This window comes from Fusarium fujikuroi, chromosome FFUJ_chr05 (genome assembly GCF_900079805.1).
Source record: "Fusarium fujikuroi IMI 58289 draft genome, chromosome FFUJ_chr05".
Taxonomy (NCBI): Eukaryota; Fungi; Ascomycota; class Sordariomycetes; order Hypocreales; family Nectriaceae; genus Fusarium; species Fusarium fujikuroi.
This window is the reverse complement of record NC_036626.1, coordinates 1706486-1723807: the sequence shown is the minus strand read 5'-3', so window position 1 is coordinate 1723807 and position 17322 is coordinate 1706486. Positions and strand designations below refer to the sequence as shown.

General features: G+C 49.9%; 6 protein-coding genes; 4 read left to right on the top strand and 2 right to left on the bottom strand.

Moving 5' to 3' along the window:
- Positions 1-4860: 4860 nt before the first annotated feature.
- FFUJ_07316 (uncharacterized protein) lies at positions 4861-7902 on the top strand (the record flags this gene model as incomplete). The annotated part of the gene is made up of 1 exon (XM_023577554.1): positions 4861-7902. One exon carries the CDS (start codon positions 4861-4863, stop codon positions 7900-7902), a length of 3042 nt encoding a protein of 1013 aa, XP_023430608.1.
- Positions 7903-8441: 539 nt separating this feature from the next.
- On the bottom strand, positions 8442-9328 carry FFUJ_07315 (related to U1 small nuclear ribonucleoprotein c; the record flags this gene model as incomplete). XM_023577553.1 has 6 exons in its annotated part: positions 8442-8710; positions 8762-8830; positions 8886-9029; positions 9082-9183; positions 9250-9255; positions 9319-9328. 6 exons carry the CDS (start codon positions 9326-9328, stop codon positions 8442-8444), a joined length of 600 nt encoding a protein of 199 aa, XP_023431429.1.
- A 374-nt stretch (positions 9329-9702) lies between these two features.
- FFUJ_07314 (probable ERV25 protein (component of the COPII-coated vesicles)) lies at positions 9703-10506 on the top strand (the record flags this gene model as incomplete). XM_023577552.1 has 3 exons in its annotated part: positions 9703-9912; positions 9970-10093; positions 10184-10506. 3 exons carry the CDS (start codon positions 9703-9705, stop codon positions 10504-10506), a joined length of 657 nt encoding a protein of 218 aa, XP_023430607.1.
- A 979-nt stretch (positions 10507-11485) lies between these two features.
- On the top strand, positions 11486-12999 carry FFUJ_07313 (probable tryptophan--tRNA ligase; the record flags this gene model as incomplete). XM_023577551.1 has 4 exons in its annotated part: positions 11486-11607; positions 11661-12158; positions 12210-12534; positions 12589-12999. The coding sequence occupies 4 exons, from the start codon at positions 11486-11488 to the stop codon at positions 12997-12999; spliced, it is 1356 nt and encodes a 451-aa protein (XP_023430606.1).
- Positions 13000-13393: 394 nt separating this feature from the next.
- FFUJ_07312 (EMI5-like protein) lies at positions 13394-14103 on the top strand (the record flags this gene model as incomplete). XM_023577549.1 has 2 exons in its annotated part: positions 13394-13607; positions 13664-14103. 2 exons carry the CDS (start codon positions 13394-13396, stop codon positions 14101-14103), a joined length of 654 nt encoding a protein of 217 aa, XP_023430605.1.
- A 604-nt stretch (positions 14104-14707) lies between these two features.
- On the bottom strand, positions 14708-16383 carry FFUJ_07311 (uncharacterized protein; the record flags this gene model as incomplete). XM_023577548.1 has 3 exons in its annotated part: positions 14708-15143; positions 15194-15362; positions 15417-16383. The coding sequence occupies 3 exons, from the start codon at positions 16381-16383 to the stop codon at positions 14708-14710; spliced, it is 1572 nt and encodes a 523-aa protein (XP_023430604.1).
- Positions 16384-17322: the final 939 nt, after the last annotated feature.

The window sequence follows — 17322 nt, the reverse complement described above, 5'->3', positions numbered from 1 at the left end:
ACGACCAATTGCTGAGTGATTGTGACTCAGTGGGCAAGTGACCATTACCAATAGCACCATAGCCAATAGCCCTCTCTTTGGAACCTCTCTTTGCACTTCCCTTTTACAAGGTGCGGCCGTCTCTTCCATCTCCATTCGGACATCAATTCGATATCAGTTTTGCTGATTCGTATTGATCACACCCTTTCTTTCCCTTGCAGTATCTTTAGAAAAGGAAGAAGAAAACCGGCGACAGCCACTAGCTCGGCAACTTTCATTGGCAGGGGTGCGCAAGATGCTAGCAAAAACTTTGTCGAAGTAACGTTGCCAAGGTTGTGCAAACTTACCAGCTTCAAAGTTACCCGTCGGGACCTAGAATTCTGTGGCTTGCCCTTAGCATCATAGCCACAGCCTCATCGGCACTCAGCCCCAGATTCTAGCGTCAGGCCCCACCTACCAGTAAGCTTTAGGGAACTGGACATGGCGACGTTGATAAATATAACGTGAGCCTCCGTTCGGACTCGCAACAGGGCCTCCGGCTCTATTGTGGGAATCGGCCCATGGAGAAGTCCGTTATGAACAGTAGGTTTGACTTCACCATCGGTTCGCAAACGCCACATAACGTGAGCTGCTCGTCTAGCCTTTATTCAGGTGACATCGGCGCGTCAACATTCTGCGGGTACGGCCAGGACAGAACTAGACAACAAGGCACGATACTCAGGTTGAGGGAATTAACAAGGCTGGCCATACAAATCCAACGGCGGCTCGTATCTTTGTCGCCATCAGCGCACCTCATCCCCGCACGCAGTTACTGCAAGATCAGGCTGAATGACCACTCACCTCGATTCTTGCGATAATCAGCCCATTGTGGGCAAGGACAGATAACGAACGCGATGATGGCCAACGCAGTGGTCGGTGACACTTCTGGATCTCAAGATCTCGTGGGACCGAAATCCTGGCCAGAGTCTTTCGTTGCGGGGATTTGCTGTTGAGTCCAGCGACTGGCAAAGCTCTGCATTTTTGCACTCTATGTAAGCTTATCGAGCTGCCCTGTCAATTCGGCCCAGGCTGCATCAGTGAGTGGGGGTCTATCAACCCGAGCAGTCCTTTCGGCGTACTGCCATGACGCTCGAGCCTTGCAAATAGTGGGTGGTCTGAGAGCTGGAGCAAGGAAGCGTTTGGTTCAAGTGTTGATCTACGGTGCTGCAGAAAATTGTGCCGCTACTCTACGGTGAGATGGGGGGTTCGTGATAACAATGGTTTTTCTCATTCTCGCACGTGGCTTATCAGCAAGTCAATTAGGCAAAGCTGGCAGATCGTTTCTCGTCCCAAACTATGGAGTTTTATAGACCGTCACATGGATGCCGGTGTAGATGTTGGTATGTCGGTGGTCATCTGGTGTCCAAATACGGTGAACTGGAGGCGGTTCTCCTTGTTTCGTTTCCTACACTGAAGGTCTATTGCTCATACAAGGTATAGCGACTTCCATCTGCTTGGTTTATCTGTGACTGCTTAGGCCAGAAACCTCCAGAGCTTGTTGGATATTCCAACAGGACGATCGCTCAACTACAAGTCTACAACTGCAAATGCAAACTTACAGGTTGTTAGACATCTCGCCTACTACGTCGTGGTGCTGAGTATACGCTTCATATATGTTGAGACCTTTGCAAACTTCCAGGGAAAGGCGGGGATCTTGGAATAGCTGCAGGGTAGTCCGCTCGCCTGCCAAATGATAAAAATGCATTCTGGAATAATCATAATTGTTATGGATAATGTTGCAATGTATATTCCCATCCTATGATACTACGTTGTTCAACCTCTGGGAACAGCTAATATCACTTGTGTCTTTCAGTAATGCTGTATGCTTTATGCACTGTCTACCCACTAGGCATTCATAGGCATATTGGACTTTTCCACAATATCCTTGTAGTACTTAGGGTCTCCTGGCTACCGTAGCACATCATCTTGATTCCCTACATAAGGTAGTAGGCAGTATTGTATTCACAGGCGTGAAACGACGACTTTATATCATTAGTACTGTTTTTGGGTATATTTGGATACCGTACCACACACACACACACTACTGTGCCATCCCGTCCTATCGTGACGTTGCGTTCTTCATATCAAGAACAAAGCTTTGTTATGCCTGAGGTAATATCCCTCCTACATGCTCCAGGGTAACCGCCTCTCATAAGGTAGTCATCCACCCATAGGTGTTTTGATCACAATAAACATCGCTTGAAAGACGCAGGGACAGGAACTAGTCAGGCACAGAGAGTCCTTGTGATCTCATATCGATCGAAATCATTTGCATGCGCTCATCAATAAGCTATGTCGATGTCCACTTGCAGGGCTGAATTTGAGACGTGTGAGGCCAATGTCTTGAAACCTGTCAAGACTGTTTGTTAGAGCATGCACTCCTAAGGGGTGCATCGAGCATGTCTGGGCCCTGTCAATAAGGTAGCAACTTGGCCACGCCGAGTTGACTGAGCATCAGTTATTCGTCCAAGTCCACGAGTAGAATCAAGTGCAGGCTCAGACGTTTGACAATGTACCCAAGCGCGAGTCGATGGAATACGCAGTAAGCCGAATTACCGGCCTTGGTATCTTATTAGCCCCTGATAAGACGCAAGACTGAAAAAAGACGAAGAAGGGGAAAAAAAAAAGGCTGGTAATCGCTCTGGTTGCACGACTTGCAGCAAATGATTTTGATTCGATCATCGAGACATGCAAAGGCAGGTGAGTGAACGGGGTGGGAGAGGTGCTTTCGATCCTGAATGGCTGGTCAAGGCAACACTTATGCTGGCGTGCAGAAACTCAAGCTGGGTTGCCATTCATTCATAGTGGCTCTGTCACAACCCCGGCAGGGTTACGCTTTAACGCGGTGGATTTGTCCCAAAAGCATGAGAAACTTGATGGTGGTGTTGTCATGCGAAGCACTTGAGTTGGCTTCCACTGTGATTCAGATGGCATGGTCCGTTGAAAGGAACATAGAGGACAAACACACGAATGCTTGGGGCAACCGACCTGAGGATATCCAATAGCATTGGATCGCCATTAAATCCCAAATCAAGACTTGTAACATTGTCAAAGAGGCATTCAGCCAGCCATCAATCGATCTGGACAACCTTGTTTGGGGCTACGTACAGGCTTATTCCACCACACAAACGATATGAGCGGGGCACTTTGCCATTCTTCCAACAACTCTTGAACAGGCTATGATCCTTGCACTTTTCGCTATTTTGGCAATCAAGGAAGAGTGTGTGAACACTACTGGACCTCTTCTAACTAATAACAAGCATCGGGCTCAAGAAATATGCAGTATCCAATGTACGAACTGCTCGTTTTACCGCAAAAGGATACTATCCCTTCATGGTCCCCTCCATATCACAAGCCAATGAGGTTATTTAGAAGTATTCTGTTATTAACATGTTCAGTCCTATGATGCATTCTATCGTTTTTGGGAACCCCAAGGTGCCTCTGAGCTCTAAGGCTGCATTCACCTTCGTGATATCCATTCAACTTACAACTCATCGCACTGTCTCACAGTATGAGGAATCGCCTCAAGTTCTAGGCTTTGACTGAGACGCCTGACTCTGCCTAATAGAAGGTTCATAACGGCACAATCCAGCCAGCCAGCTTTGCCGAGCTACAGACAAAGAACTCAATACCATCCCTTGCACATGTGGAAGCGCCCTTGAACATCTAGACGCTCTAGTTAGTAGTAAGATCCCACCCGCTTATTCAGTTGGCCCCTCGTAAGACTCGGCATTTGCGTTACGACAATGTGGACAATACACCCCGGACACGTCTATCATTGCATTGAATTTCCCTGCGCACGAAGCAGTAAGCTAAGAGACTGCAGCTCGAAATAGAGATCCAGATTTAGCACTCAGAAAACGAATTGAATCAATCCAATGGGACCTCAAACTTGAACAATGGCCCCCAGGGCAGCCTGTGGTTGCGTCAGTGGTTTAGTGTCAGAAACCAGAACTGCCAATCCTCACTGAGAGTGGAAGGACTCGACAACTCGCTCCTTCCTGCACTGGGTGACTCGACCTTTGAAAGTGGAGTGGAGTGGAGTGGAGTGGAGAGAGGGAAGGAAGCGCACCTGTTGGCCCGGGCCGCTGGGCCACTGAATATGTCTTTGAGACCACTGAGGGCTGCTAGAAACCGGCCCTTTAGCGTGTTCCGCAGCTGCACCCCCTAGGCCGCCCTCCCTCCTTCTCGATCCTTAACAGGCTACCAGACAGGACTTGCTTCTTCTGGGCTTCCATGGCTGGGTTCCTCCCGTCATCTGGGTAGGTTAGTGGGTAAGGTCCTCTAGACTCTAGGTGCTCTTGTTCCTCAACCAGTGCCTCTCCAATTCTCTCGCTATCTCACCTCACCTCATTTCCTCGTCCCTGTTCCATCTCTGGCATTCTTCCTCTGATCTACGTCAGTAGTGACTGGAAGCTAAGATCATCCGTCATCTCATGTGCCGACTTTGACGTGATTCCAGCTCGAGATTTCTTACCACGCCCATCTTGTCCCAGTATGCGCACTCGACTGTCGCGCTCGACACTCAACGCAACTCTGTAAGCCACGTTTGCGATTATGTTCGGGTGCTAGCTCGCGTTCGAAGCTGCTTCCAACTCTCGCTCTGCTTAAGACCCGTCATTATTCAAGCGCGTCGCCTCCCTACTTGCATGTCTCGGACTACCGTCCGACCTGTTCCTGTTGTGATCCGCAACTGTTCCAAAACCCTGCTTCCTGTCCGATGGCAGCCAGCATGCCAACACCAAACCGCTCCAACATCGTTGCCGCGAAGCAAAAGCTCTAAAAACCTTTTATCTAATAAAAGCCATGCTCTCAGCACACTCTATTCCATCGCCAGTCATGATGGCACCTCCCGCTGATTATTCGCTCCAAACACAACATGAGACCAGCCCAACCAGTCAATTACAATTCAAAAAGCACAAGGTTCTCCCACGACCTCAATCCGAAAGGACCTCCGAATTACCAATTCGAGTTTCTAGCCCTTTAATTAGACATGAACTGGCTACCAACACTTCTGTTTCCGGCAATGGAAAGCATCCATCGAGCCCACGAACTCTCAAACATCAGTCGCGAAGGATAGGTAGTGGTCCAGATCTACCACCAACCCCGCCGAGACATTCGCGCCAACCCTCGGAGAACTCCTCTGGCAAGACAAATAGTCCAACTGCGACCGATATCGCATTACGAACTCCCCAGCCATCACATCTGCGTCCACCCACCACGCCTCCTAATCAGAAGAGCCCGCCTACGCCCGATGTGACACCGCCTCATTCCACAAGTCGCCCGCAATTACTAAGGCCCATTGCTAGTGACCGTGGTGGTTCAAGTACTACAGCTGGTGAATCCCAATCCGGTTCCTTCACAACTGCGCGAGAAGAGCCTTTATCATCCGAAGACGAAGACAAGCCTGTTGTCAATCAGAACTCACGACCAACTGTACGCAAGATCTTCGACTCAAATTCTCGTATCGACAGGCCTGAAAAGCTCGGTCTAGCTTTGGGCAACCTGGCACCTCAATCGGAAGGGAGCAGTACGTCCAGGTCACCAGCAGGGGATTGGGTTCATAACGACAGCGACTGGGGCTCTGTCAGTGAGGTAGAGCAGGAATGGGACCACAATTTGCAAAGACTGGTGACTGTGAAGAAGCGGCCTGAAGCACTTATTATGCCTCGTTTAAGCCCAAACAGAGCGAGAGTCGTCGAGCCCAACACAAACATACCGACACAAGCAGCTAAAGCTGTGCGCGGCATGCCTTTGTACCAAACGACAGAGACACTGGCACAGACACTTCCGCGAGGCATCTCGAGCCGTGATACCCCCCCCTCGGCTACATCGACCTCAATCGCAACTTCTGACCCACGTAGGATGTCGGCCATCTCTACTAAATCCACTGTCTCGACCGTTGTGGAGGCTTATCTTTTGGACACAGTCCCCAAGAGGCAGAGGACACTGCGTCATGTGCGAAAACAGACCATTCTGAGAGACTCGACCAATGAGTCCTCTAGCTCAACCGCACACTCTCTAAAGTCAGACAGATCGCATACCGATTCATGCGGTCGAAACCGTTCCACTGCTCCGAAGTCAGAAAGTCAATACTCGAACGCGACATTTAATTCTATCTCTAGCAGTAAGGCTCGACGCGAAGTATGGAAAGCAGGGGGCATACCTGTGGTGGTTGTTCCTAGTCGACTATCATCACACAAAACCAAGTCCAGAGAGCCGTCACTGAGGTCGCATTCCAGCCGAAAGTCGAGCTGCACTACCAGCGCCAGCCATACGCTGAACGATAGATCAACGAAAGATGAGCCTCCCATTGTGCGGCGTCAATTGAGAGGCCGATCTTACTCCATGTCCGAAAGCTCTGATGAGAGAACCATAGACTGTCCACCTATCGTGCCTGCTCGCTCGTCCTCTCTATCTGCTCCTACTAGCCGTAACGGTTCAAGAGCCAGTTCCCTGACAACTGAGAGTATGAAGCTTCACAACGCCTTGCAGGAATACCTCAACAAGAAGAAGGATACACCCAGAGTGCCCGACCTTCGCTTCTCAGAAGACACGCCTGGAGCACGAACGTTTTCCAATACCTCAGAAAGTCACCGTCGGTCAGGTTCTGAACGCCATGACGACTTCTTGAACACAAAGGGGTATGGCTCACAAAACACTCCATTTTCGTTAGCTTCAGTCGACACAAATGGGACCAATCCAGTGGTATCAGAAGCGCTCGCAGTGCAGATGTACCCACACCAGAACTCGTCCCTATTGATGATAGATCATTCGACGAAACCCTCCGAATCGCCAGACGAGATTCAATCAGAGGCGGAGGAAGATCTGGATGTGCCAATGCCGACTGATTCCTCGGAGGACATTCCAACCACACCTCCTCAGCTGAAGTTTTCTCTTGACGATGTCGACTCTCCTCTTCGAAACCCCCGAGCGCCTCCCGAGCCACCTAATCACCCACCAGTCATCAATTTCATCCCTGCCACCCCATCAGGAACGACTCCAGCTCATGAGAAAATGGCCCAAATGGGTAACTACTTTGAGTCAATGAATGAAAAACCCCCTCGTCGTCCTTCTGTGGTACGCCGTGCTTTCAGTCGTACACGACGCCACTCGGCTGATTATACACCGTCAGCTCGAAGACCTTCGAGCTTCTTGTCGCGCACTCTGTCCCTTTCGCGCACTGGGAGGATCAGAGGAATGCCCACTATGGAACGTGAACCAGCGTATCTTGGCTCTGACGACAGCCCTGTGGAGGAAAACAAATTGCACCCTTTTTGGCGCCCTCAGTGGTCTAGCGAGGACTCAGACGAGTGCGATGGATACTGCGACGATGACTGTGATCTGCACTGGTCGGATGAACTCGGTGAACAGACTTACCAATATCCTCCGGTAGACAACCGACCGAAAGGACCTCAGAGAAGCTTCAGTTCCAGGATGAAGCGCACATTTGCCGTCCTCCCGCCTCGTGATGGCTCCTATTACACCAGCTATGATTGGCCCACCACTGAGCGTCGCACTATTGGGCGAACTCCAAGTGGTAACCTCCGAGTCATGAGACATCGGTCTAGTCTCGAATCTCTACGACGAAACTACAACGATGATGAGAGACCACATTCAGCGGATGGCGAAGTCAAGAGATCATTCTGGCGAGCCAATAACATCCACAGGCGTGCTAATAAAGAAAAGAGAAGGCTTTCCTTGGGAAGCAAATTAGAGGAGTTACAGAACCTCCCGCGCAAATTCAGCGAGAGGCGGCGTGAGAAGCGATCACAAGAGCTTCGCAAGAAGATAAGCGGGCCAAAGGAAGTTCGTGATGGAGTTGGAGAAGTCATCAGATCGAGCGCAGCTCGCGATCATTACAAGCCTCCTGATAGGACCTGAACACGCTGAGCAACTGATTGGGTTTACTGGTGCAGATGGCATTTTTGGTGTACCAGGGAGGCAAACAATTTTCACTGCTCGTTGCAGGAGATATAAGACAAAAGGTTCATGACTGATGATTCACGCTTTACGACACGAATGATGGAGGGTTATGAAAATGATATTGCTTATGATTTGCTATCTGGGATTTGTTTTTGAAGAGATTCTATATGGGAGTTGGTTGGAAGATACTATGACATTGAAGAGAGTAGCTCTCATGTATGATAATTACCAATACACACGCATACACAATATTTGCCTGACTGACGCAGCAGTAACAGGACCATGTATTCTTATAACTATACAATAAACCAAAATTGATAGACATCCGGTGCTCATTTCGTGCTCGGGAGCCCACCCCTTGTCAAAGAAAACATTTACCTCGCAGTATCTCCAACAGGGAGTACTTTCCATTTTTCCAGTTCTTGTCTAACGCCCAGTTCGCCAATGATGCTATGGTTATAATCAGCCCAAACTCATCCTTGTCATAGAAATGACACTCATCGCTTCTCATGTCCGGGAGCTCCGGGTCCGGGGGGAGCAAATCCGTGTGGTGGAAATCCTTGGCCAGGCGGAGGCATGCCAGGCATGCCAGGAAAAGGAGGAGGGGCACCGCCGGAAGCACCAGGTCCTCCTGGAGCGCTCGGAGGAGGGAACGGGAAGCCGCCTGGAGGAGGAGGGAATGGAAGACCGTTAGGAGGTACGGGCATGCCATTGGGCCCAGGGAATGGGGGCATGGGGGGCATGCCTCGACCACCGCCAGGAGGGGCTGGATATTGTCAGAAATGATTTTGTCCTTGAGGGAAAAGGATGTTCTTACGAGGCAGTCCTTGGGGGAATTGTCCAGGAGGCGCACCTGGCATCCCCGGGAAAGGCGGAGGAGGGATACCTATCCATGTGTAAGTACTCCTGATGCCTAATTATCATGGGATCTTGCTTCTTACCACCTGGGAATGCGAAGGGAGGGGGAAGAAAGCCCTGTCCAGGTTGATTTTGAGGAAGCATAGGATTTGCATGTGCTTGGCCTTCAGCAGCATAAGAAGAGGTGATGGAGTCGATGACGGATTGAGCCTTTTCGTGACCGATTTCTGTGAAGGACGTCAGTTTCATACTATAACACGACCTCCGAACTGGACACACGTTGGTAATAGTCAACTACGTTTCGTAAGTGGTTTCGGCCACTGTTATGAGCCTTGCGCACGCTCATGGAATCGTGCGTGAGGTAGACATCGCAATAATCGCCTGGGAGCAAGTTGTCAGCTGGAGGGGGCCTTTTGTTGATTCGGGCGCACGAGGGACGGGGCTTACAGAAGACTGTAATATGCGTTAGCGAATGTTTCCTCTTGGAGATATGTAGTTGTTAGGGGGCGGGCTTACACTTGGGCATCTTGAAAACCTGTGCGATCGCTCTTGTTGAGGTAATCAGCCGGTGATAGTGCTGGTTTGTGTTTAGACTGTGATGTTCAGGCGCGAAAACCGACTGAAGTTGACGAGGCTGGACCCACACGTGATGGAGGCTACAAGGCAAGTGCCATATTCATATAATTGGTCGCGAGTTAAACTTAGGGGGTGTCTCCCGCATGTGGGGCACAGCTCAACTGGGACACCTTTCAGTTTAGACCCAAGTTCAGGTGGAAGCCCCTTGTCTGTCTTCAAGAACTACTTTACGTAGCCTTTCCTCTCCGACTTACCATCCACGATACGATAGAATACGATTATTGGAGAGGGAGATCAAATCCTACAAAGTGTTTGACCGCGGCAATGGCTCTCCAACAGAAATTGGTGCAGTATATCTGCAGCGTTCTGCTGCTTGTTAGCGCTGCCAGTGCTCTGAAGTTCGACCTGATCGCACAAGCAGAGAGCTCAAAGAGGGAACGCTGTGTGCGCAACTTTGTCGGAAAAGACACACTTGTCGTGGTGACAGCGACTGTCGATGGCTACAAGGGCGATGGCATGGTGGTGAATCTCTACGTACGTTACGCACAGATAGATCACGAGTTACAAAGCAAAACTGACATAGCTTTACAGATCCGAGATGCCGTTGGCAACGAGTACGGTCGGCCCAAAGACGTTGTCGGGGAATCCAGGACCGTCTTTACATCACATGCTGACGCTGCCTTTGATGTTTGTTTTGAAAATATTGTTACTGGTTGTATGTGATGGTCCCTGACCGTAGCATGTTTGGTGTTTTCGTTGCATGCTCCGCTCTAATCTATTGTTTAACATGCTGACAATTCTTCAGCCCAGCGAATCAACAACCCTACCCGCCATGTTGAGCTCGATATCGACATCGGCGCCGACGCCAAGGACTGGTCCGCTATCCAGGCCACCGAGAAGCTCAAGCCTGTTGAGGCCGAGCTCCGCCGCATCGAGGAAATCACTGGCGAGCTTGTCACTGAGATGGAGTACCTCCGTATCCGAGAGCAAAAGCTTCGAGATACCAACGAGAGCACCAACAACCGTGTTAAGTGGTTCGGTATCGCCACCACTTGGTTGCTTATTGGTCTCTGGGCCTGGCAGATCATGTATCTCCGTGCTTACTTTCGATCAAAGCATCTTATCTAAGAGACTGGTTTTATATGCGTGTCATCTATTGGGTCGGCAGCCTCCTTCGAGTCTCGAACAGCCGGCCATTCGGGTTCTGAAGACCTGTTCAGGGCATTGGAGCTACCTATATGATCGTGTCCCTCTGTCTTGATTTCGACTGGCCATGCTAGTGGTTTCCCGGCAGGCTTGCGTTGGAATTCGTAGCATGTAGGATTGGGACTGGGAAGACAAGGTTTAGGCCTTGGCAATTTGGGGTCTATGTTTTGAAGAGTCATGTGTAACAAAAGTCATGGAAAGAGCAATAATTTTACGTACGTACATGAGGTATTGAGCCAACAGAACTGCTCACGACTCAATGACTCAAGGTTGTGAGGTCTGTGCAGTCGAGTAAAACCTATCGATATTTCGACCAGACAGTAGGCAACGCAGCAACAAGCTTCCAGGCACCATGAAAAATGAGCCTGTAGCGAATGCATGCTTCTCTGAGCGTTTATGCCATTAAGTGTATACTTTCTTCACCAAGGCTTTTCAGCTGGCATCCGTGCAGCTAGTTTCAAGCCGCAATTAAGACCGTCAACTACAATAACTCAACCTACCGTGATAAAGCCTTGCCGGCTATAGGAGTCATATCTGTTCAAACTCTTTTAAGTTCTGGAGATCTGGATATATCGTTTGAGGCCAACTTAATACTTTTTGTGCATTTTTCAATTTTTTCAGAAATGATTAAAATTTAACAAAGGACCTTCACATATCTAATGCAGTCAACAAAAATGGCCATCTTATAGGAACCTAGGATCCATCATCAAGTTTCTAGGTAAGGTATGCGACACGTACGAGATACCTTACCTGTCTGGGGCATCATTCTGATTGGTGCGCTGTCATTTATCCTATGTCTGAGGAAGGTGCCCCTCCAGACCCACTCCTGCCATTGTCAATTGCAAGACCCCGCGGTGCCTCAACTTGACAAAGAAACGAAACCAAGTCGAAACTGCACAGCATGGCGGACCTCAACCCTCCCAAAACCGCCGTTCAGGACCAGGATATCAATCCTTGGTCAGTCGAGGGAGCTCAGGGTGAGAATGGTGAAGTTGCTGCCATTGACTACGACGCCATCTGCTCGTACGTGCTACCCCTCTGACCTGACTATGATGTGACTAACACTTTGGAAACAGGAAGTGGAATACCTCAAAGATCGACCACGCGCTTCTCGAGCGATTCGAACAGGTGACTGGCAAGAAGCCCCATCGCTGGTTACGACGCGGCCTCTTTTTCAGCCACCGCGATTTCGACAAGATCCTTACAAAGTACGAGCACGGCGAGCCCTTCTTCCTCTATACTGGTCGAGGACCTAGTACTGGCAGTCTTCACCTTGGTCACACGATTCCCCTCGAGTTCACAAAGTGGTTGCAGGATGTCTTCGACGTGCCATTGGTTTTCATGTTGACAGATGATGAGAAGGCTTTATTCAAAGATAGCTTGTCATTCGAGGACACCCACAAATATGCTCTGGAGAACGCCAAAGATATCATTGCCCTTGGCTTTGACGAGAAGAAGACCTTCATTTACAGTGATCTCGAGTATCTGAGCCACCACTTCCTCACGAACGCTTATGAGTTTTCCAAGCTGGTGACCTTCAACCAGGTCCGTGGAGCCTTTGGCTTCGACGGGAGGTGCGTCAAATCGTCCGCGTGTCTACTTACCGCAGCACTAACTGAGTACAGCGCCAACATCGGCAAGATCTTCTTTCCAGCTGTGCAGTGTAGTGCTGCTTTCGCTACATCATACCCCGAGATCTGGTCTGATGACCCTTCTCCCGTTCGCACCAAGGCCCTGGGCAAGATCCAGTGCCTCATCCCCATGGGCATTGACCAAGACCCCTATTTCAGGCTCATCCGCGACAACGCCCACAGGATGAAGAACCCGTCGCCGAAGCCTGCTTTGATCCACTCCAAATTTCTCACTGCGCTGCAGGGTGCCGGTGGCAAGATGTCATCCTCAAACCCCAACTCAGCCATCTTTATGACCGATACAGCGAAGCAGATCAAGGTAAGGCTGCATGCCACACAATTGAGGTGCAGAAGCTAAAAGTATTTACTACAGAACAAGATCAACAAGTTTGCCTTCAGTGGTGGCCGCGAGACGCTTGAAGAGCATCGCGAGAAGGGAGGAAACCCCGACGTAGATGTGGCCTACATCTACCTCACTTATTTCGAGGATGACGACGAGAAGCTACAAAAGATCTACGACGACTACAAGAGCGGCACTCTTCTCACTGGAGAGTTGAAGAAGATGGCAATTGAGGCCCTGCAGTCTGTTGTAGAGAGCTTCCAAGACCGAAGGAAAGCCGTCACCGATGAGGTCCTCAGATCGTATATGAAGCCTCGAAAACTTCAGTGGGGCGGAAACCCAAGCCCCAAGCCTAAAGAGTCGAAGCCAAAGGGGGAAAAAAAGAAGGAGAATGTCGACAACAAGACCGAGTTGCCTGACCGCACTAGAGAGAAGTCGGCCTAGACATTATGCTGACGGCAGGTGATTGTCCGTTGTAGAAGAAATAAAGCTAGCATTGTCAAGGATAAAATGGAGTTACGTCTCGCTCTGTACATATATATCAGGTTCTCCTTTCGCCGTGAAAACTCTTTTTAGTCATTTCTTCATGAATGTATTCCCTATGTAAGTCAACTACCGAACCCTGTTCATGACCTGCTCCCCCGGACCCACCCGCTCCGGGTCAGAAATTATCATTCGGCCGCGGCTCTTGGAGTCTCGGAACCTCGACGTCAACGACAGACAAGCGCTTCTTATTTGCCACTACTCTCCCGATTTATAGTTCTTTGCTGACTTCACAAGACAGCATCGCCCTGCTATATTTCCACCGCATCACAAAACTCGATCGGAAAAGACAGCCATGACATCCCTCATTTCGCGCACTATGCGTCCGGCTGCCCTACGCCGCATTGTCTCCATACCCGTTAGACCACTCACCACAACAATCTCACAGCGATCTGATAATGTCTCATCCTCGGAGCTCAAGGTGGGCGAACTTCAGGGTGCTAAGTTCAGAGTCGAACCCCTACGCCGGGTGGGTGAGGACGACGCTACCAAGCGGGCTCGCCTCGTCTGTACGTTTTCAACTGTCAATTGATCAAAGTGAACTACTGCTGATTCCATCCAATAGACCAGTCGCGAAAACGAGGTACCTTGGAGTCTGATCTTCTTCTATCCACCTTCGCAGCCGCCCATCTGCCGACGTTGTCCCCTGAACTTCTCGACCAGTATGACTTACTCCTTGACGAGAACGACTGGGATATTTACTATTGGGCGACGCAAAAGGAGCAACTGTCCACGACGAACCCTTCGTCCGCCCAGTCACCATCTACCGCTGACATCGACGCAAAGCCTGAGAGCGATCAGATTACCAGGCATCCTCCTTCGGGCGAATGGGCGCAGACTGTGGGCAATTTCAAGCCCGCCTACAGGCCCGTGCCTGCGCGCTGGAAGGACAGTGAAATCCTTGAGAAGTTAAGGGCCCATGTGAGAAGTCGGAGTGTTGACGGTGGCGAGGGTGGTGGTATGGGTTTCATGCCTCCTCTTGAGCCGCCTGAGGTCAAGAACTAGAATTTACATGGAACGCCCAAGAAGAAGTTGGCGAGAACTGTATTTCAAAGAATATCACGCCAAGTCATTGTACTATACGTCTAGCATCATGTATTATCATGGCCACGGGGCCGAGAATTTTAAATCTCAAGATAGGACCTCCGCGTCGTTGGAGGACCACTGAATACAAGCAGGGAGCGAAATAAGGAGTATGTGAATTCGAGTGAATTTTCAATTCGCTGAACCACGTATGTGTGGGATTTCCTCTGCATGTTGGCAACTAACAAAGCAAGTATAACCAATCCTTCCAAACTCCTCATGCCTCCAACCTAGTCCGCAAACTCCGTGGGATATCGCCTCGTGACCTCAGCCCTAGAACAAATGCAAAACAAAACGAAACCACCAAACAAAGCATAAAAAACGGCGCAACAAGTAACTGAGGGCCATGACAAGAAAGCAATGGGGATGAAGAAGCGGGCTCAAAAGAAGAAGAAGAAGAAGGGGCGCATAATCTTGTCTTTTCTTGTCTCGTCTCGTCATCAATATCATAGGCTGAAGAAAAGGGGGTCATGAATAAAAACAGAGGGTATCAAGCCGTTCGTTCCAAATTCAAGGTGTTGCACCTTCACCCACCTCCTTCAGGTAGAATGTTCCCTAGACTCCTCAGAACTTCAATAACCGGCATGTCCCTTGTTCCCACACTCGCCTTCTCTCGCTCCTCACGTTGTCGAAGACGAAGAGCGCTCACATTGAGAACCTTATCCGCTTCCTTGCCCGCGACCACAACCCGCTGCTCGAGCCTGTGAACGTTATCGGCAAGTTCGTCAATCTGAAACTCGAGTGACGACTGAATACTGCGCAGTCTTGATTCTGTCTGTAGCCTAACAGAATCGAACGATGCTTTCTCGTCTGCAAGGAAGCCTCTGATTTTGCCTTCTTCCGAGTCCAAGAGATCAAAGTCGGGCAGAACAAGAGGTCCGATCTCGTCTTCAGGGAAAAGAGGTGGTTGTTCCGGTGGAGGTTTCCGTATTGCTTGCCACGCTCTCCTCTCATCTTGTAATCTACGAAGGAGGTTAGTCTGGAGTCCAGTCGGTTGCCTAAATAGATATACCTCTTGATGTTGATTTCAAGCTGAGCCAATTTCTCGTCCAACTCCATGTTTCTAGGATTGGGTTTCATCACTACAGGCGCCTTTGGGGCATCGTCCTCCCGGCTAAACCAGTCCGAGAATTCGGACCTGGCCGCAAAGTCTTTCAATAGCTGATCCTGAATGGCACGAGCTATTTATAGTCAGTATTCGAGCATGGCATGCATCATTTGAAAATGGTACTCACCACCGAGAATGGCGTTAGAGTTCGGTGTGCCATGAGGAGGCTTCCCTGACAGCGCGCGCTCGCCACACCACGTTAACAACTGCTTCATACGTCGAGGTTCTGTCAGGCCTTCGGCTTCAATGTGTTTATAGAAATCCGCGGGGTTGACCTCTCGATGAGGTATTGCTGTTTGTCCACTCTCAATCAGAGAGCTCGCCCTTCTTCCACGGTTACCAAGGCTGCTCCGCCTGTTGGAACTGCCCCCTTTCTTTCGCATCTCTTTATTCCGGTTAATAATGGGCGTGTCGCTCATAGGCAGCGCGATCGTGGCCGACTGTGCAGGCAGTTCATGTCGCGGTGACTTGTCCCAATCCGGGGGCGGTCGAGTAGACTTTGCACGGGTCCCCCGTTTCTTGGACGTTCCGTTGACATGGGGAGCCGGTGCAGGTGCAGGTACTACCTCTGGTTGGGGCCCGGAATTCGGTTCTGGTGCTGACGCTGCTTGAGGAACTACTTCATCCTGGGAGTCCCCCGATCTTCGTGTGCTCCTCCTAGTCGATGGTCTTTTAGGGACATTAGTCTGTCGCCCTTCTGACGCGTCAACACTTGCTTTTCGTCTACTATTCTTTCTTGTCGCAGGTTTCGTCGTAGCGTTCATTTCGCTCTCTGTAGGCGTCTCCTCCGCAATGACTCCATTTGTTGTCGGCACTTTAGCAGCGCGTTGCTTCGGAGGTCGTCCCTTGGCATTTTTCTTGACCGGCTCTGCCTTTGGCTCTGGCTCTGGCCTTGGTTTTGATTCATCTGACTTATCCGTCTTAAGTCGTTTCGATTTCCGAACAAATGCGAAATCATCGTCATGCTCATAATCTGTCGCCGCCGCTGCATTTCGACGGTCAGCGGGTCGTCTCTTGTGGGTGCCATCGCCTTCGTCATCAATCAACTTACCAGCGAGACGCTTGCTCAATCGTCGCCCGTGCTCGTTGCTCATGCTAATTACTTGTAGCGGCCGCCGAGTCGTCACCAGAGTCGTCATGGGTGGCGCATTCGGGACCGTCGACGATGCGATTTTTTTTTTTAATTCTGAGGTCGTGATGCTAGGGAGTTGTCGGTGCAATGCGGTACTGATGGGGATGCTGAAACTGTCGCGGAGGGTCAAAAAGGCGCGTCACGTCGCGATTCTCGTGTACTGGCTGCTTAAAAATGCTGTATAAAAGGCTCAGGTGCTATCGCAATGCAATTCGTGACGGTTCGATCTGTTTATGGCTTCATAGATGGTGATGGGTGGTTCGCGACGTGGGTGTTACTGTTTAAGCGCATCGCCTTGTTTACATGAGAGATGATTTGGTTGTTCAACGCTAGACCCAATTGGGCTGCTACCAGACCCCACCTTGAAATCCTCTTACCCATAGGCTCACCATGAGCCAGTGGAGCAAAATCAAATAACGTCAATGCCCCAACTCGAACAGCTTGGTACGACGGTTATGAATTATCAAGCAGCTCTAGGTTCCAAACATGGATAAAAAGAACATCTCAAAAATGACCCTGCCGCCACTAATAGCATCTTCAATAACAGCCTCACGTCTCAATTGGCTCTTAAAAGCTACCACTCAAGTGATGCTACTACCCAGTGTGAAGCAAATAATGGAATATCACCGGTGAAACGACATCATAGTATATACTCTTCGTGTTCATAGTGCAACTATCGTTCATCTCAATCGTAGCTTGTGTTGCTTGCAGCTACGTATAAAATCACAAAACCAAAACACCTAAGAATTTGATCTCCAGGAGCCGAATTCCCCAAAACGCCCTCCACCCAAGTTGGCAAAAAGGTCAACCTGGCCAAACACCTTTTTGAACTGCGCGTTCCGTGTACCTTGCTGGGAAATACTTTACGTACAAGTTAAAAGTTGTAACGGCGCTGCCTCTA